Raw genomic sequence first — 20,605 nt, 5'->3', positions numbered from 1 at the left:
AGCAATGACAAAATTACATTCACTAAAATAAGGTTACTTGTTCAGTTCCTCCTGTTCTGTAATTCGACACATCCACAGTCAGAGGAGTCATATTACACATCCAAAACATTAATCTTCTGAATTTCTGCTGCTCAGATATGTTGTAGCAATACTGTAATCACAGAGCAGCAGAGGTAAGCCACATTAGTAAAGATTTATTGAGTATTACAGATCAATAAGAGTTGGTAGCAACCACAGCGTGGTGCCTCTGGCGTAGTGGAGTTACTGCAGAGCTCTACTGTGCCACAGTCTCAGGAAATGAACTGCAGAAAGTAGAAAGACAATGAGGCCTAATGTTGGTCTGTGTTGTTTTCCTGCCAGTCATTCAGATAAACGTTTGCTGATGATGGACAGTGATGGAGGCTACTTTTATTATTTTGTGATAGAGAGCTAGCGGTGGAGGCTCTAAAATATGTGAAATCCAAGCTGGAAAGAGTCTTTGTTTTACTCTTTTCATGCTCCATTATGATTTCTGATTTCCTCATGGCCCTCCCTGAACCCTGTGGTTCCCAACAGACATCATTTCTGTGCAGGTAATTAGTTCCATCTAAATAAGGAGTCCCTTAGATCCAGTGTTATTAGTGTTTTAAGGCCGTGCTAAAACCTCCCAGTCACTGTAACACTTTTAGAAAGAGCTAATTATCAAAACTTGTGTTAGCCTGACTTGTCATTTAATATGATATTATGTTTATTCTGTTTATGGATCATTGTGTGTTGCCTCATCCCACTGTGTCCTTGTTTTCTCTTCTCTCATATTGACTGAATTGATGTCTCACTTCACTGTTGTCAAGTTTTGGCAGACACTGATTTCTTCTGGTTTTGGCACATGTTCCTTATCTCGTTAGCAAATCCTCCAGCATCTTTGGCAGTGTGTTAACTTGAGACTTGGGCGGACTTCATGCTTTTTATTTGGTTAACTACAATAGTGACATTAAGGAAATATTTATTGATCTGTTTCCTCTTTGTATATATCTGTCCACATTCAGTACATGGCAGCTATTATATATGTTGCTGAGATTATATTGATATGAATTTGTGTCCTCTTAGTGTTGGCTATCTACAGTAGGTTTCAGTACCAAGCTAATATTGATCAATATGGGTAAATACCAGCTGATAAGTAGTTCTACTACTCATATACATTTACAGAATTCTTTTAACCACAAGCCTCACTGGGGCTGCATGATTGTGTTTCACCACTCTGCCTCCAGCTGTTATAAAATGAAATGTGTTGCTTTTAGTTTTGGAGGAGTGCAAGGGGGCAGTTTGAAAATCTGTGTATATTTCTCTCTGTGTTTGAGAGTTTAGGTTCAGAGGTGTTGCAAATACACTTAACTGCAAATAGCAAACAATTTATTATTCAAAGGAAGGATTGTTAAGGCTTGATAATGCATCTAAAGTAAATCTTCAGGGTTCAGTGAGGACATACACTCACAGGATTTCACTAAGGCATGACTGGACACTCGTAAACAAATCTCTGAGGAAGAAAAAAAGAGGTCAGTGGATTGAAGTGACATCAAACATTAATGACATCATGACAGACATTATAAAGGTTTCTGTCATCTGTTGTTATGAGCCACTGCCCCTCTGTGGACTCCATGGGTTATTACAATAACAGTTAAGTGCCTCAGACGTCCTTGTGCAATAAGCAGGTCTGTTTTGTTTTGTTCAGGATTTATTGAGTAATGTGATTTAACTTGGATCATATTTTTCTTTTACATCAACATAAGCCAAGAGTGGTTTTGTTTTACTGTCAGTAATAATCTAAATAGATGAATAACTACTTGCTTGCCTCTAGAAGCAAATATAATTTAATAAATTCTTATAATTTTCAGTATTTTAGTGATAAGTATTGTTTTGTGTAGTTGCGTAGGCTGGGCACAACATGCATGTATCTATTCTATTTTACTCAATTCTTTTCTCACTAGCATTAATTTAGAATCTCTTATTGATGATGAAGCACAGAGAACAAGCTCAGCACAACCAAAATGCACTAATGCAACCAAAACACTGCATCCATATTTCATGATCAACACTGACAACATTTGTCTTCCAACAAAAAAACGTTGTCACAGAACACCCTGTCGTAAAAAAAACCTAACAACAGGTAGCACTGCAGTATTTACCATGATTGTCCCTTAAGTAGCTTTTATTGAATTCTCTTTATTTTTATTGGCATAAAACAAGGCTCCATTAAAACAGAAAGAACATCACACCTTATGTTTACTTCAAATCACCTTGGAAAGAATTTCTTTGTTGCCTGATCCATCCCTGGCAATCATCAGTAGATATGTCCAGACATCCAGCTTTCATCTGATCATGTGGCTTGTGGTCATAGGAAAGAAAGAGAAGAACTCCTCTGTGGATTTGAGGAATGGTCAGGTGGAGGGGAAAGTGACGCCATCCTGAAATTGGCTGTAAATTTCTCTGTGACTGCAAGAGAACATTGAAACATCACATTGTCCCATTCAATAACAAAATGATTCAGCCTCTTTCACAGAGGTCACTAAGGAATGAAAATAGGTGCTCAGTGCTGTATGTCAGAAATAGGAGTTATGTTTTTATTTCCTTTTTAAATGTAAATGTAGTATAATGTAAGCCCATTGCTCTGTAATTTACAGTAATTTTGTGTCAATGTTAGATTAAGAACAGAAATTGAATATGTGCAGAAATGGACGCATGCATAGAGTTTTGGTGGTGGTGGAGTTTGAGTCTTTGGATGCATTTTGTGTCAAAGCAATGAGAAGTACTCCACGGTTTAGTCTATGCTGCTGTGCTGTAATGTGAGCTAGAGATTGCAATAATATATTCTGATTTCAATTTCTTTCACCTACATGCCTTGTATCCCAAAACAGAAAAATAAAATATAAAATGTTGTACTTCTGTTGCTGTTTCAGTCTGGCCGCCTGGACTCTCATCACCCGAAAGTGTGTGGCCACCAAGGCAATGTACTGGACATCAAGTGGAATCCCTTCTTTGAAAACATCATTGCATCCTGCTCTGAGGACACTTCGGCAAGTGACTCACAGTCTTTTAGTTTTGATGTCTGTTTTTATCATACAGGTTCGCCTGACGATAATTACACAGGGTGAGGTATGATTTGATGACTTTGAAGATACTGTATTTGTGAAATCACAAGCTTGTTAGATGCTGAGGTTGACAGCCACTGGCCCAGAAGGCAAAGAGGTCATCGGTTCGTTACGGCCAGAGGGTCACTGATTCACAGTATTTGTACAGGACACAAGCTTGTGATTCGATTTTGGCTGGCAGCTGCTCTGCTCAATGTTGCTGTTGTGGGCCAGTGGCCTGAAAATGGCAAATGACAGATGTTAAATGCCTTTGAGCAAGGCATGAATCTGCTAGCTGTTAAGTAACTGACTATATAAATGACATCAGACACAACATCAAATCTCAATCACTATCACTTTTAATCTCACATGTTACATGACCAATACTAAGACCCCTGTTGGCCTTTTTTCCAGTAGATGCACCTGTTACATTATTCTACTGAGCACAGTAAAGCCATGGTAGCACCGTATCCTGTATAGTACTTTCACTTGTTGAAGGATTATCTCCTCTGGTCTAACACAGAGCCTCCAACCATAGCTGTAATCCACTGTAATCCTAATGCAATGGGTTGCATTGATAGCATGTGGTATTTTTGATCAGAGAGATCTCTAGCTGTGTCATACTGATTGTGTTTTGCAGTTCATATTAATGAGTTTTGAAAAATATGCAACGGCCCCTGAAATAATATAATTCTTAATCTGTTTTATAGATATGTGTGTTTTTGCGTGCATGCTTTATGACGGTGTGCTCTGAGTTTATTTATACTGGCCGTGTGTTTGTGAACGTGGCAGGTGCGAGTATGGGAGATCCCAGAGGGTGGTCTGAGGCGCAATATGACGGAGGCGGTGCTGGAGCTGTACGGTCACAGCAGACGGGTGGGTCTGATCGAGTGGCATCCCACCAGCAGCGGTATCCTCTTCAGTGCCGGCTATGACTATAAGGTACCACATCAGTAACATAACAAGCTTGAATCAGCACAGTATATATATATATATATACATACAAATTGTTTACATCATTTAATGTTCAGAGATGGAAACTAGCTTTCTAGCTTCTTTAATGTAAGTGTGACTTGGTACCAAAACTATATTTAGAACTATAAGGCTCCTTTGCAACCATGAGACATTCTTCTTATTTCACCTTGTGTATCAGCAGAGATTACTGTTTGATGTGTCGGTAGCAGCACAAATAAACAAAGTCAAATTTCATTCACAACCCCACAACATAATCACACCATTTATTCAAGCACCACAGCCATCTCACAGCTCCACCCAAAAACAATCTTTCCTGACTGTGTCAGATCCTGATCTGGAACCTGGAGATCGGCGAGCCAGTGAAAATGATCGACTGTCACACTGACGTCATCCTCAGCATGTCCTTCAACACAGACGGCAGCCTGTTGGCTACCAGCTGCAAAGACAAGAAGCTGCGAGTCATCGAGCCACGTTCTGGGAGAGTCCTCCAGGTCAGAGGGAGGGGACGAATGTTTTTATTTGAGTGTGCATGAACATTGTAGGAACAACTGTGAGTTTAAAATATCCTTTCTACTGTGTGATGTGACAAATGTACTATTCCACTTTTAATAGCCGCGTTGACAGTATTAAATTTGAATAATTGGAATGTATTCCATTTCTACTGAAACTCTCATTCACCACAGGAATTTAACATGATAGTGTCCATATATGAATGGTTGGCAAGTAAAGTAAAAAATATGTGGACACCCCATTCCTGTAGCTCTGGACTGTATTTCATTGATAAGGCCAGACCCCTAAGTTCCAGTTAAAGAAAATATTAATCTTATTCCTAATGCCACAGTTTACAGTGATATTTTAAACTCCAAATGTGGTTTGTTGAGGACCCATTTTGTTACAACATAATGCCCCACTGTGCAAAGCAGGGTCCATAAACAAATGGTTTTCTAAGTTTGGTGAGGAAGAACTAACAGAGCCCTGACCTTCACCCCTCCAACACCTTTGGGACAAATTGAATGTTCAAACATCAGTGGCTGACCTCACTAATGGTCTTGTGACTGAATGGGAGCAAATTTCTGCAGTTCCAAAAGAGTGGAGTCTTTATAGAAGCAGATTAATGGCCATTGTTTTGAGATACAGTCACATATTGTGTAATGTTAGGGTGTTTTCATGTATACAGCTTTGCCAAATCGTAAATTTTGTACAGACTTTGGTTCTTGCTCCATAGAGGACAATAGGTAGACACGCCATTAATTTTTCCCACTAATTCAATTCGTAAAACCAGTATTTTGATTGCATTAATTTCTCAACTTCTAAGATTTGTAGTCATACTAAGTAAAACAAAAACTCTGCACAGTCTGCACCACTCATCTCCCTCTACATGTTTGACCTTGGCGATCTCGCTGCTTGATCACAATGAAATGGTTTTTGATTGGACCCATGTGCTGCTCCCCTGCTGCACCAAGTGGAGGTGATCAAGACAAGGCAACGGGAGCAGGAAAAGAAAGAGAGACAAATCATAAAAATGTCCTGTTCTTGAAATACAGATTTACATTCAAAGATTCCAACAGGGCTGTATTTTTGACCAAGCAAGAAGTACATGAGACAGCCATATTTATGCTTGTATGCAGCACTCCTGTTGGTGGTCATACCTAACTTCGTGCACTGAATTTATGAGGGAGTAGGTTATCATAAGGATGTATCTGAAATTTTTCAGTGGACTCTCAGTGGCTCGCTGTAAGTTGTTGTGTCTTTACTCTCCACTGTCATTAGAATATGCTGAATAAATGCTCTTTACATGTTAGAGAATTAGCTTTTCCTAGCAGGTGTATAAAATTAAAGCTTCACTCTATCTTTGTGTACTGCTCCACCAGCAAGCCAGTTGTAAGAACCACCGTGTAAACCGAGTGGTGTTCCTGGGCAACATGAAGCGGCTGCTCACCACAGGGGTGTCTCGCTGGAACACCCGGCAGATCGCTCTCTGGGATCAGGTCAGACAACAACTCCATATGGCTCGTGTCTCTAATGCCAGAGTGGGTGGAGTGAGAGTGTGTGTGTGTCTGTGTGTCTGTGTGTCTGTGTGTTTAATTCCCTGTGTGTGTGTTGCTCTTCCCAGGAGGATTTGTCCATGCCAATTGTGGAGGAGGACATAGACGGCCTCTCGGGACTGTTGTTTCCCTTCTATGATGCTGACACACACATGTTGTACCTGGCAGGAAAGGTTAGAGCTGTCCCTTAATGCATCACAACACTGACTTTACTGTAATATTTCTCAGATTTACTGTTGGGTACAACATATGATAAGTAATATAGGCTCTATTGATCTTAGTGGTCATTTGTCTAGGTAACAGTGTTCAGACATTCAGTATAAAACAGCTGTGGCAACAAGATATAAGCCAAGTTATAAAAGCATACATTAATAAATAATTAACTACTATAAAATTGCAAAAAAAGAGATAATTTTGCATCCTGGTAACATATACATATTTGGACCACACATGAGTTGTAACTAAGTATAAGTTTTTTTTACATAACTAAGAGGGAAATTAACCTCTAGACAAAGTCAATCAACCAGAGTGGAAAGGAAGGATTAGCTGACTCCATTAGCTTATATAGCTCAGCCAGACCAGGTGAGCTGAATCTCCCTGACGACCAGACTCTGCCCACTAGGCTCCTGCAGGGAGAGGCCTTCTTATACGGGGCCATCACATTAGTAACTGGAACAGACAGGTTACAGTCAAAACATCAGACATATCTAATAACGTTTATATATTATTCTCCTATATTTTACACAGGGCCAACTTGGTCAGATGCTTATTATTGTTTTGTGTTTTCTATGACAGATACCTGATCTAGCACAGGGAATTAAATTGCTCTGTATGTAATAATGTACTCTGAAAGTGAGAACAGTTTAGCAGTTTACAGGACATCATTCAGTTTATGATAAAAAATAAAGACATCAAATATTTCACACTGCTGTCTGCTTTAAGATGCAAAGTCACACCTTCCCCTTATATTACTGCATTGAGAGGTGTAAATGAAAAAATACTTAACGTTTATTTTTGTCTTTTGAATTGTTTAGGTGTCATTGCTGTAAAAGAGATGGAGCTTTACATCTTTGTCTACAATACATTTTCAGTGAAAAAGTTACTTAAAATTATGTAAAATTCTTGGTAAAATGTTAGAAGAAGCAACAATAAAAAACAATACAGTTTTCCTTTGGGAATAGAAGCAAAACAAGAACAAATGAGAAAATGTTATGCTGTTACTTAGGTTGTAATATAATAGCTGTATTCTGGTGCCTTGGCAGGGGGACGGCAACATCCGCTACTTTGAGATTACCACAGAGAAGCCGTACATCCAGTACTTAATGGAGTTCCGGTCCCCAGCCCCACAGAAAGGACTAGGTAAGTCATTTGTTGATCAGCAATATGCAATCTCACCTACTGAGAGCAGAGGGAGAGATCCTAACTATAAATTTCATTTCGTCAAAACGGTTCTGTTCTTGTCTGCAGGTGTGATGCCAAAGCATGGGCTGGACGTGGCAGCCTGCGAGGTGTTCCGCTTCTACAAGCTCGTCACCCTGAAGGGTTTGATTGAGCCCATTTCAATGATTGTGCCAAGAAGGGTGAGAGAGAAATAATGGAATTAACTGATTCTACTCTGTTCTCTCATTATTAATCATATCTGAAATGTTTTACATTTACCAGGCAACAATTGACCGGTATTGTTGTACATGATGAACAGAAATGAGTGAGTGAATAATTTTAGCTAATTAAGAGCTCAGAGCAAACAAGGACATGACTAATTAGTCTGAATGCAAAGGGTAATAATGACGAGATGAAAATGTTTTCATTTATTGCTTTGACTTGAGAACAAACATGTTGTTCATTGGTAGCTGAATAGAAACAAGAGGCCGAAAAGTGATGACAGAGTCCTTGGTGTAGATAAAGAGTCTTTTCAAACCCCTGCAGAGATGTTAGATTCAATGCTTTAAGACAAATAAATCTTGTGTTAGACACCATAATATGACCTTTTTTCCCCCAGACTTTTAGATAATCAGTTATACCAAATGTAATCATGAATGTGTGTGGTGTTTCCTGGTTTGCAGTCAGACACATACCAGGAGGACATCTACCCCATGACAGCAGGGACAGAACCTGCGTTGTCCGCCAGCGAATGGCTGAGCGGCATTGATAGAGGTAAACAACACTTTAGACAGGCACTGGATTGGCTAATGCTCCTTTAGTGGTTTATGAAAAGAAGACACTTTTTGGTAGATGTAAACCATGCAAAGATCTCAATCAAGTGCCAGAATATCATCACATTTACGCATGACAGATATTTACCTTCACCTTCAGTTACTGTCTTTATTTTGTTTTGTTCGTCATTGCCAACTTCTCAGACACTGCCACCGAACATATGGCTTGTATTGTCACCAACATGGCGCTAACTCCCACAGATACTTGAACTGAGCTCTGATTTGCAATTCATGTTTTTTTTTTTTTTAAATTACAACATCAGACAATTGAACATTAAATCCAGGAGGCAGTCCATTTTGTTTCCTCATCACCTCCTCATGGTCTGTCTGCTCTCAACATCATCCCATAAAAAAGACCTATATCAAACTGTTTTCCAGTGGATAACAAATATAATGCAACACAAAACAACATAAAGCAATGAAAAACAAAGACAAAAAATGGGCATAAGATAAAATGCCACATAAATACATATTTATTTTCTTATGCTTCTCTCTTCAGATATTAATTTAGACCAAAATGCATTGAACTTCTGTTGATCCACAAATCCACTGTGCGCTTTTTATATTTGAGTTAAAATCTCTCTCCCAGATTTTTCTTAAGTACAGTTAGTGTACAGAGTGTTTGCCGTAACGCAAATTAAAGCTATTTCGTTTTCTTTTTCTCTTAAAGTAACCCCTTAAGTATCTAATTAAACTGCCTTTTAATTGTTCTCTGATGTTACCTCTGTGGAAATAACTTAATGCTTACCAAACTAGAAACTGGCATTTAATGAGGAAAAACTGTAGATTCTAGTATGTACGCCAGATTGTAGATGCTAAAAAGCTGTCACTATTATAGGACTTGGACACAAGTCCAACATGGAGCAATAATAGATTCCCTGTGGTCATCTGTGAAGGACATAAGCCTCTGTGTGCACTGTGTTGGTTTTCACGTTTAGGAGTGTTTTTGCTCCTTTGTGCAAACAGACCCGGTTTTGATGTCCCTGAAGGACGGTTACCACCGGCCAAACCAGTTAGTGTTCAAGGCCCCAGTGAAGGAAAAGAAGAGCGTGGTAGTGAATGGGATTGACCTGTTGGAGAATGTACCACCAAGGACAGAGAATGAGGTACGTGAAGAAAATAAAGCTGTGAATAAAACTGGTACTCTACTTTGCTCTTCCTCTGTTGTAAACGTACCAAATAAAAATATTGGAACACAGCTGCATGGGCTCTTAAGGAGTCTGAATACTACAAATAATAATGCTGTGAATAATGGCCAGTAGTAAATCGAATGATGAAATTATGGCTCTGATATACTATATATATATATATATTTTTAAAAAGCTAGTTAGTGGACATTGAACCAAGATTGTTTTGTCAAGAGCGACAATGGAAACAGGAGCTGCCAAAACCTCATGTGTTATATGTGTTAAATATTGTCTGTTAAATATTTTGTATATAATAGTTATATTTTGGTGTGATATGAAGCAAAAAGTTACTAAATTGACCTTTATCTGAGACTGTTTCGTCAAATTGATAGACTGTTTATTTCTCTTTTTTTTCTAGCTTTTCATGCTCATGTGAAAGTATATTTGTTACATGCCTATTCTCGCATGTGTTTGTGTCTTCTCTTTTTTTACATTTTCTCTCGAAGCTCCTGCGGATGTTCTTCCGGCAGCAGGATGAGCTCCGGCGGCTGAAGGAGGAGCTGACCACCAAGGACGTGCGAATACGCCAACTGGAGCTTGAGCTAAACAACCTGAAGAATGTTAGCCCCAACAACGTCTGACCTCTGAGCCTCCTGGACTGGCAAAGCTTCCTTTGCCCCACCCACCCCACCCTCTCAATTCTGACCTCCGATGAGCTTCTGAGCCCTGCCGCTCCACTTTTTTGATATATCACATTATATCATAACTTTAATTCCTGCTGCCCTGCATAGTGCACATAATAATATGATAACGGTTGGATAATGTCTTAGCTGGCGCAATTACTGGAATATTGTAATGACATATATGATAAATAATAGAGGCGAGGCAGTGTTCATGGATCGCCACCTGTACATGAAATCAATCACAGGGAAAGTTTGAAATCCAGTTGATTTTGGTATTATCTGTTTTTACAAATTAATTTTCTTGATCTAGCATACTCCCAAATGTTTTCAGCCAGACTGCCTGGGTGTTTGTCTCACTATGCCTTTCTGTTGAGGCAAAACTGGAGGATTTAAAGACACAGAGTCACTGGCTCCTATTTTTTCTTCCCCAAGGCCTTAGACCCTGCTGCAGACACAGTTCGCAGCTAGCTGCAGCATCATCTCAAAATGGCTGATGTGAAGTGGTTGTGCACCCAACAGACTAGAAGAGCGTTTGGAGACACGGATCATGTTTTTCCACAGAGCTGCTTATCCCGTTCATTCCTTTCTCACCTACAAAATGTCGGCTGTAAATTTACTTCACCACACTGACAAACATAGTTACCCAAACACAGTCTTTTCCCATGGAGTGGATAGCACATTCACTTTAAGTATGTTCATTCTTTATTTAAATAGTGGGAAAGCAGCTGGGGAGACATGGATCCAGAGGTGGTGGACTTACTTAAATATAGTCTCATGGGAAGTTTTGCAGGCTGTTTTTGGTTTTTAGGGCTAATCTTCAGGATGGGCGATAATGTATATTTGCTTCTATTTATTTGTCACATTTTACCTTTTTAGCTAATAACGTGTATTTGTTAATCCCATTGTTTTTGTATGATGTGGCTGCGCAAGTAATGATTGTGACGCTTGATAGATTTTGCTGAATGTCTCCGGTTGAAGATTTGTGTGAAACTGTACCTCAAATGGTATTAGTTCGGCTCCAACTCTATACGTTGAGATGAGGTCTGAAAATATATTCTTGCCTATTCCTAACAGTACAAAAAAACTATAATAATAACCATCCATTTAATCCAAGTATATTACTATTACTGAGACGCGTTTACGGTAGATGTGTAATTTTTCTCTAGAGACTCCAGGTCATTTGCCTCTCCTTCTCCACTTGTACCATCAACAGACTTAGGCTAGATTCTGTTTAAATGCCTGTGTTTTACCATCATTTTGTTCCTACAGTCTTAAATGTAAGGTAAGTGGGCACTGGATTAACATCTGATTGGCTCTAATATGTCAGCCAGGTTCAAGCAGTTCCCTAAAAGATTCTGTTAAACGTGGCGTGTCTCTTAATTCAAACCTAATCACATTCAGCCCTTGTGTTATTACTGATTCTGCTCTTGGTGGAAAGGGAAAAGGATGGATCCGCTGCACGCATAACAAGACTGGAATTTGTACCCTGAGTAAGTAAAAAGTAGGTTAAGGACTGGAGGTCACAAGTCTTTGATCACATCACAGCAGGTGAATAAAGGGTCGAAAGCTTTTTAGCTTCAGTTAGAACAATCAGAAAAAACATGAACCCTTTAAATGTAGACTTGAACCACTAATGGTAAATGTATGTTTCTTCCAGGAAAATGAAAAAGGCTACAGTGAAAGTAAGACAAGGGGAGAGGATCTACCAGAGATTAATGAGTAAAAGACAGGTGAAGTTGCAGCTGGAGCTCTGTTGTCAGGGCCTCTCGTGGGTGTAGAATCAACCATTTGACTGCTCGTTTTTGATAAAGTAAGATAACAAGGCAGAAAGGCTTTTATGCTTTTAAAATGACTGGAACTTACTTTGTACATTTGCTGAATGGCATTTTGACTTTGACAGACTAGTGTTACCATGGCTCTACCTCCAAATTTGTTTGGCACTGAACATAATGAATTTTTGTGGGAAACAAGTAAACCCCAGCTTATATTTGTTCAGTTTGGTCTTTGCTGGTACTATAGGTTTGCATCTACTTCGGAGCTCACAGTATCACATCTCAGTCTGCTGAAAAATGTATCCTGAACTGGCTTTCCTTGTCAATACCTGATGACTTAAAACTGGAATTCTGTATACACTTTTCTGTGTTGTTGTACAAGGACCACAAATCTCAAAACATATATAAAAGGGATTTATTGAAGTGAATGGGAGGGAAAAAAGAAACAGAATTTGACTGATGACAGTGGATTTAACATAGAGTGAAAAATCACTGAGGTAGGCCAATTTGACCATTGCGTATACTGGTGAAAACAAAGTCCAAATAACTGACCGTTTTCCAGAGTTTACACTTTGAAACAATAAATTTTCAATGCACATAAACTGCAGTTGTAACCTCCATTTATATCAATTACTGCTCTACACTACCACCACAAATTCAGACATTGCCACCTGTGTGTCACAGAAAAGAACATGGGAAAAAAGCAATGATGAGTTCTGATGTTGGACATTTCTCTTTATGGAAAGCTTATGCATACAAAGTTATCTTCAAATTCAAGAAATTTCACACTGCGTATTTTTAGATAAAGCAGCATACATATTTAATATCTTATTACAATTCATAGTTTCACCTCAGTTGTCTGTTCAATGTCTGCCGTCATCAAAGAGAATACAAAAAAATAGATTTGGTCATTATTTACAAGAACACGTAATTTCCGAACTATCAAAGCTGAGGGTTTAAGGAGGAGGAGCAGCTTTGACAAGGGCAGACATTTTTTTGCTATGATTTTAAAAATATGCCCTGTGAGGGGTCACACACTGTGCATGTTGAGACAGAAGTTTCACACCAGGACAGCAGAGAGTATTGGCATACTGGTGACACTACAAACACATAACTTACATTAAAAAAAAAAAACAAAAAACAAAAATAAGTTTAAGACAAGGAGAGGACAGCCATACATGAAATCCAGTAGTTGACTTTAAAATGTATTAGACATGCACTCTTTTTTTTTGTTTAATTTTGTTTTTTCTTTTGAAGGGGGGGGTCTTAAAATACGTAAGTCATCAGAAACTGGTCTTACACAAACAGTGAGAAAACAAAAACATTTCTTAAAAAGGTTTATCTTTGCTATTATTTGATATTACAAAATTGGTGTCCACAAAGCAGTCAAAAGTGGACAGTAAAGACTGAACACGGGAGCATCAAAGGTACATAAATTTAACTTATTTCTCCATACAACCCCATCTACCTGACTGGCCAATAACAAAAACCACTCCTACTGCAATATGAAACTGGGGAAAAAAATACATGGGGTTGTTGGGAAGTGACTGGGAGATACAAGTTTATAACAGTTCACAACTTAGCTTCACAAGGACTCTCAATCGTCTTCATCCTCCTCCCCTTCTTCATCCAGTTCCCTTTTTCTCTTCTGACCTCGCTCTTCTTCTAGAAAATAAAGTCACGTTTAAGAGATACAAACACTACAATCAAGAAAGTAAACATTACCTGTCAAACTATTCTGTCATATTTGCGTCATGACCACTAATGCTGGCTCGAGATTACAACGCTTTGTGATGGACAATAAAGACTTTCTGCATCAGGTAAATGCCAACTCCATACTATGCATTCAAACACTCTAAGCAAGTTAAGATATGTGAAAAAAGACAAAATTAAGTTGTGTCAAAAACAAAAGAGAAAAATGAATTCCTGAGTGCTGAAGGACTCTCTACTACTGCAATGCAATGCGCTGAGGAAAAAATTTACAGCTAACAACAGCTCCAGGAATGCTATTGAATTTTTGGAAAAATATTTTGCTGCCTCTTTGTTAAGTTTAATTGGCATCATCAGTCTTTAGTGACAATTGCCTTTGCAGGGTGCTTGCATCTTATCATTTCCTGTTCCAAGTGTGGTAGTTGAGTCAACCCTTGTTAAACCTAAACCTCAAGTCCAGGTCACTTGTTGTTTGCAGTCGAGTTCCTACTGTTCGAGTCCTGTACGAATCACCAAAGAAGAGTCCATGTCAACTCTTAGTCAACCTGAGTCATTTACTGAGTCTTCAAGGTTGAGTCCTGAAAATCAGGATTTGATTCAGACTCTAGCACTACACCACTGCCTGTTACTATAAAACAGTTAAAGGTTTCCTTGTTTTGCTTGTATCATGCACAAGCAGGATGAGGCAAATATACATACAATTTTCATTCCATCATGTGCGATCAAATACATGTTTTTTTCCCAATTAAAAAAAGAAAATTCTTCTTGACAAGGATTTAATGTGATAAGATACAAAGTCCTGTCAGTGGTTTCATGCCATTCTGCTGTTGCAATCCAGCAGCTGGTGGTGGTAACGTGAAAAAGCATGGCAGTACACCAAGAAAAGCAGTGAACTAGCTGGCAAACATTGATGAAATTGTACTATTTAAAATAGGGAGGGAAATGAATTCAGAAGGCCTCAATGATATACACAATGCATTCTGGGAACACTGAATGTAGAAGGTATAACTTTGTTAACAAGAAAACTCCACAGTGCACCTTTAAGTACAATGATTTACGCTAACTGCAAAAAAGTGTACCATGAAGTATTAGGTTGTATACACTTAGCATGTAGTATGGAATTGGGAGATAGCATCTGAGTTAGCCGCTATTTTACTCACCCTCATCATCCTCATCATCAACCTCTCTGTCATTCAAATCTTCCTCTTCTTCCTCCTTTTTAAGAAGACAAAGCAAAGTTAGTGTTGTTATTTCAGACTGAACATTTTTAAAAGTTGCAGAATGCACATCTCATTTACTCTTATTCCCACCTCTCCACTGAGGTCGTCCTCTTCCTCTTCTTCATTCTCCTCTTCATCCTCCTCTCCCTCTTCCTCCTCTTCATCTCCTGGTGCTGCATCTTCATCATAATCCTCCTCATCTACATCTGGGTGAGACAGGTCGGTGGTTAATTATCAGCCAAATGTTCAAATGCCCACAAATAGCAACTTAAAGAAACACTACAGCTGTCCACATGAAGCACTTTGGCTGCAGCCTCAAACTTACCATCTTCATCTTCCTCGTCATCGTCCAAGCCCTCCGCGTAAACCTCAGCATCGGAATCTGGTGCCTCTTTGTCATCTTTGTCATACCCATCCAGGTACGTGAGCTGGGGTAGTAGTTTGAATACGTTGTCTCTGTATTCATTCAGGTTCGTCACTTCACAGTTAAACAGATCTAGACTTTTCAGGGTCCCCAATTCTTTCTGTCAAAAGAACAAATCAAGTTTTATGAATAATACTGGATGCATCGTATACTGTACCCATAAGTACTTTGGGTCTTGCTTACCAATGGTTCTATTGTGCTGAGGTCTTTAATCTTGTTGCCACTGAGGTTGAGATGTGTGAGGTTGGGGCACTTCTCTGCCAGAACTTCCAACCCTCCTGAGATCCTGTTATCGCTGAGTTCAAGCTGTTGATCAAATCAATCAATCAGAAATATGCAATACCTTAAAGCCCAAAGTCATGGACACATGTTACGTAGATAAACACCCACCTTTTTGAGTTTATTTAGCTTTGGCAAGTGGGCAACTGTCGTCAGTCCAACGTTGATTGTGCTTAGAAATTCCAGCTCCTCAAATTCATCTGTTAGACCCTCGATCTTGCCTTCGTTTGAGCGACAGTTGTCTAGCACAAGTTCTTTGACCTGTAGAACAAACAAATACGACTCCTCAGCATTTGTCAAATTGGAGTAGTCAAATGAAAAATCGTTCAAAATATGTAGAAGGTCAAATACAGATTACTCAGCATATGATAAACGTGTGTGCCTTTTTTCTGTGTGGATAGAACCTAAAATTTAAGTTTATGCTATTTCAATGTTTAGAAACTTTTGATAAGTTGTTTTATTTGTGAGGAAAACACTTAAGAGTTTTGATGAATTATAGGTTTTATTCCATCTAAGGCTGAATGTGACTACTTAATGTAAGACACTTTGGACAAAAGTGTCTGTGAAATAAATACACTGTAAAAAAAAAATTATAGTATTTGGCACACTAAACTGATTTTGTGTCAGTGTTTTTTTGGAAAGCTATTGCTCCATTCAAGTACTTTTTCCTTTTTAAGAGTTAAATAAAAGGTTTGTTTGAGGGGCTAACACAGGATGATTTACACTGATTCAACCTTTAAACTACAGTGGTTCATAGTATGTTTACTCAATTATTGATTGTTAGGGCTAATTATTATTATTAAAAAACTCTCTGATTGTCAGGTGTCAACAACAACAACAAAGTGAGGAACAAGTGGGTGTCACTTCATGCAGTTGTCCGCATGAGTTTAGGCAAATTACATATTTTGTTAATTTTATAATTGAGAAGTGTAAATACATACAAACCCTGCAGCAAGCATACAAAAATGAGCCTTTCTTCAAAGGTTAACGTGCTGTTACTTTTTATTTCACAGACTTAAAAATAGAAAACAAATTAAATAGTAATTGTGGAAAGGTTTGGGGGCTCCTGCTAAGTCAGTACTTAGTAACCCCCCTTTGGACTGTGAGGGCCTCTCAGAAGCCTCAGCTTGTGTTTCTTGAAGTAGTTCATGGTGGATTTTGAGGTCTGCTGGCTGCAGGACATTTCGAGCCTGACGTTAACATATTCAAATATCTTTTTTGGTCAAAAAACCCAAAAGTGTTAATCAATTGCAATTGATTTATCAATTGCCATCCATTTTCTGTCAGTCAACTAATCATCTCACCACCCCAACATTGGTTGGTCTCTGGGTGCCTGAGGACGTAAGGAAATAATGAAACTAAACTATACCATAGGCTAAAGTGGTGGTGTTAACACGAGCCTTACAACAAATTTTTGCAGAGGGGATCCATAGGACATTAATCCAGCCATGTTTTTACACATGCCAAGTTGATTAAATTAAAAGTATCAGTAACATTTGAATTTTCAATGTGTGTTTGTCTCACTTTGACTTTATAAACCATCAAATTATTATTTTATTTTATTTTTTTAAAAGGTGCCTAACATTTGCATGCAGCTGTACACATGTATAGGCCTACTCTAGTACATGAGGGTTGAATTTAGGCTCAGCGCATTGATATTTAAATAGTCTGATATGCGGTCACAAGTGTGCTGTTATCGGATATTTTACCGCGGCCTTGAACGTGACTCAGCCAATCAGCACCGAGGAGCGGGACTATAAAAAATAACTGTACATCAATAATCTGTAAAGACTGCACACATTTCAACGCTCTAGGTATCGCGATGCACTGAGTGTCCTCCCGTTGCGTAAATGTCACATTTGGCTACTTTTTCCTGTATAAACAGACACAGTGCGGCGGGCTGAAGGGGTTTATTTTTACTGGTTACCGAGTTAAAGTGTAATAAGAGATGAGCGCGAGCGGCGCAGATGCACATTAGTCAAAACAAGTCGGAGCCAAACAGACCTACGAGTCGTGCACAGGGTCATTTGTGAGTAGGAGGGGCAGCTAAAGCCGATTAGATAGCTGCCAGGCAAACGTTTCATTGTTGCTTGTGCTAAACAGTTGCCGATCGGATTGATGGCGTGTATAGGCTTCTGTTAATAAGAAGGTATGATGAATCGTTCGTCATTTGTGTCGAATGAACGGGTTGTTCGGTGTATTTCGGTTTGCCTTTGTTTCTCGGTAAAATGGCGGCTTGTCCTAGTTCTGGGAAAACTAGAGCAACAACGCGGCTCGACAATTTGTTTCCATTAAGGGCAGGATATCTCTCCCACTCTCGCTTAAGTCGAGAGACGACAGACAGAAAGTGCAGATGAAACGAACTGAATGAACACCCCGCACAGTTTGATAACGGTGTTTTGTGTTTTGTGTCTCCCGTTGTCGCCCTGCCTGGTGGCTGGTAACGGTCCGTGCTAACGCCGCTTTCTTTCGGCCATCTGTGCGCACTGTGGCTCCGGCTGTGGGGCTGCAGGCGGTGTAAGCTCGTCTTGAACGCACTTCCTGCAGAAATAAACGACTTCAGCTGGACAGCCCGAGTAACTGTGGGTCCAGGGTGCAGTTGTAAGGCGATAAATCGAGGCTGTGATCTTTATGCATCATTGATAATTTCATGACTTTGAGTATCCGCATCCTTAACGCGCCAAGTGCACGGCTTAAAATGTTTCTGTAAATACCATTCCCAGCCAAAGCATGCAGATAGCACATCAAACAACGAGTAGATAACAACAACGAGGGGTTTAAACGAAAAAGGGGCGCGTTCGTAGATCAAAAGTTACAAATATGGCTTCTCATACTGCTTGCCTTGTTTATACCGCTGGCATAAAAAAGCTGTGCTGCATTCTCTAAACTGCACATCCAAAACGTGAGCTCAGAGCCGCACAAAAGTTCACCCAACGTACCTGCAGCACCTGCCGATTGTAAACACGATCGCAAAGCAACAATGTGACCCGACGTCTCCATCATCTTTTAACTTGGGAGAAACTTTGTATCCCCGCACCAAGACATCACACGAAAAAAAGATTCTCCATTAGCTGAGTGTGAAACATTTAAAACCAAGCGAGATGCGAGGCCAACTTACGTCTGACGGAGTGCGGTTCCGCAACTCTAGGTGAATTCTTTTCTTCATGTCCATCCTTGATCGGTGCACCCGTGATATGATAACACACTTTTAATAATTACTGCAAATGCAACTACCACCTCCAGAACAGACTGCTGTTGTTCATTCAAACTTGATCCGCTCGGTGGGCGGGAGCACGGCTCAGGATTGTCGTCACCGCCGACCAATCGCAGGAGCCAAATAAAGAGGGAACGGATTTACAGACGCACGAGCCAATGAAGCCGCCCTTGTAAAACTGGGTGGGGTTTTGTTGTTGAAGTTTGGTTGTTTGTTAAGTTAAGTTTACATGGATAATATTATACTTAACAATACTATACAATATCTTACGCTGAACACATGCCATTGGTAGAGGATGCCACATGTTTGTCTGTGCATAAATGTCGCCATTAAAGTCCCACCTCACTTGAAACCTTATTTATCTGGTCATGTACAGTTCTTGACTTTTGTTTATTTTAATTCTGTCATAATATAATATTATGCACATAATAGATTTATCTTAATATTCCACTGAAGAAGAAAAATTAAAAAGGAAAGGAAAACCAAAACAATCATAAATACAGTCCCACATGGGACACTGACATGTAGGGGGAAACTGAATGGGGTGAATAAACAACAATAAATAGTTTATAACACAAACAAGTTATTGTGACACAGGAAAATGCAAAATTCCAATTTGCTTTGCCTTTTTTGTTTGTTTCTGGAAAACTGCTGATAACTGCCATAGTATTTAATATTACAGTACAGGAACTTAAAATTAATTACAGTTAGGCCTTTATAGCTGTTATAGATGGTATGATAAGGGGGACAGATAACAATAAAACCACAGTTTTGTGTGTGAAATTCTGTGATTTTCCTAAATTATGGATGATAACAAATTATGCATTTTAAATTATTTGAATAATAAAGAGGATATAGAGTTTCTCAAGCTTTTATGTTTTACACAATTGAATACTTGTACAAATAAGAAACTGATGCAGTGATCAGTCGTATGAGCAGTCAGACCTCCAGTCATACAGTAAGGTATAGACTCTGAATATTCCTCTTTCCAGTGTTGGCGGGTAAGAGAGCTCGGTCTGAGGCTGCATAGGGTGTATCCACAAGGGGGAAGCAAAGCCTTTTAGTCTGAAGCCAGTCAGTAGGGTTGTTTAAATTTGCATTTTCAGTTGAACTCATATTACAAGTTTTCAAAAAAATTACAAAAATAAAGAATGATGGGGAGGAGCTGTAATCACATTCCAGCCACAATCCACTTGGTGATCTTGGCTAATGAAGCCACAAGTGTTGTCATAATAAATTAAAACATATTGTGAAGTGCAGATGATGAAATATATTAAGTGGATTATTTGTCTGCCAAATAGAAAATACATGCCAGTGGTTGTCAAGACGGAGCACTGTCTCTATCTGCGTCACTGTCCATGTGATTCTGTTAGAGTGGGAAATAATGTGCATATTCATGATAAGGAGACATGCTCAGCTGCCAGTAATGGTTTGTTATTTAATTACTGCCATTTTTCACCAGTCTGTCCTACACATTAAGGCTACAACTAACAACTATTTCTATTATTGGTCAATACTGATTATTATTCTTAATTAATTGTATTGTCAAATGTTTTTTTAAAAAAGTGTAAAAGCCACCATAATTACCCAAGGTAGCATCTTTAAATGCTTGTTTGACCAACCAACACAAAAATCCAAATTAATTCAGTTTATTGTTATATTAGGCAAAGATTTAAGAAGCTTTAACCAGCAAATGTTTTGACATTTTTGCTTGAAAAATGACTGAAACAGTTAAACAGTTATAAAAATGGTTGCTGATTAACTTTCTTTCAATTGATGAATTGATTAATCGACAAATTGTCGCAGCTCTACTATACATTAACACTCTGTTCTGCTCAA

The 20,605-nt window shown here is 38.9% G+C and overlaps 2 protein-coding genes across 7 annotated transcripts in view; one reads left to right on the top strand and one right to left on the bottom strand.

The window, feature by feature from the left end:
- The window catches only part of coro2ba (coronin, actin binding protein, 2Ba), a 41,797-nt gene extending 29,276 nt beyond the window's left edge, over nt 1-12,521 (top strand). For all 5 annotated transcript variants that reach the window (XM_018683495.2, XM_018683498.2, XM_051075006.1 and 2 more), the window contains exons 3-12: nt 2,934-3,050; nt 3,897-4,046; nt 4,406-4,570; nt 5,951-6,067; nt 6,193-6,297; nt 7,387-7,483; nt 7,592-7,704; nt 8,188-8,278; nt 9,304-9,443; nt 9,971-12,521. In XM_018683495.2, coding sequence (XP_018539011.1) covers nt 2,934-3,050; nt 3,897-4,046; nt 4,406-4,570; nt 5,951-6,067; nt 6,193-6,297; nt 7,387-7,483; nt 7,592-7,704; nt 8,188-8,278; nt 9,304-9,443; nt 9,971-10,105 — 1,230 coding nt within the window. In that variant the 3' untranslated portion in view covers nt 10,106-12,521. The remainder of the gene's footprint in view (nt 1-2,933; nt 3,051-3,896; nt 4,047-4,405; nt 4,571-5,950; nt 6,068-6,192; nt 6,298-7,386; nt 7,484-7,591; nt 7,705-8,187; nt 8,279-9,303; nt 9,444-9,970) is intronic.
- Nucleotides 12,321-19,102, bottom strand: anp32a (acidic (leucine-rich) nuclear phosphoprotein 32 family, member A). Of its 2 annotated transcripts, none has more exons than XM_051075016.1 (7): nt 18,671-19,102; nt 15,664-15,813; nt 15,457-15,579; nt 15,175-15,373; nt 14,940-15,055; nt 14,790-14,844; nt 12,321-13,581 (listed from the first exon to the last, which is right to left on the bottom strand). In XM_051075016.1, exons 1-7 carry the CDS (start codon nt 18,722-18,724, stop codon nt 13,517-13,519), a joined length of 762 nt encoding a protein of 253 aa, XP_050930973.1. In that variant the 5' UTR covers nt 18,725-19,102; the 3' UTR covers nt 12,321-13,516. The 2 variants fall into 2 exon arrangements, with proteins under 2 accessions (XP_050930973.1, XP_018539016.1); XM_018683500.2 differs by having other exon boundaries at nt 12,321-13,584; nt 18,671-19,098.
- Between the last annotated feature and the right edge of the window lie 1,503 nt (nt 19,103-20,605).

The sequence above is a fragment of the Lates calcarifer genome, linkage group LG2, assembly GCF_001640805.2.
Source record: "Lates calcarifer isolate ASB-BC8 linkage group LG2, TLL_Latcal_v3, whole genome shotgun sequence".
Taxonomy (NCBI): domain Eukaryota; kingdom Metazoa; phylum Chordata; class Actinopteri; family Centropomidae; genus Lates; species Lates calcarifer.
Note: the sequence above shows the minus strand (reverse complement) of the source record. Positions and strands in the feature narration are given on the sequence as shown.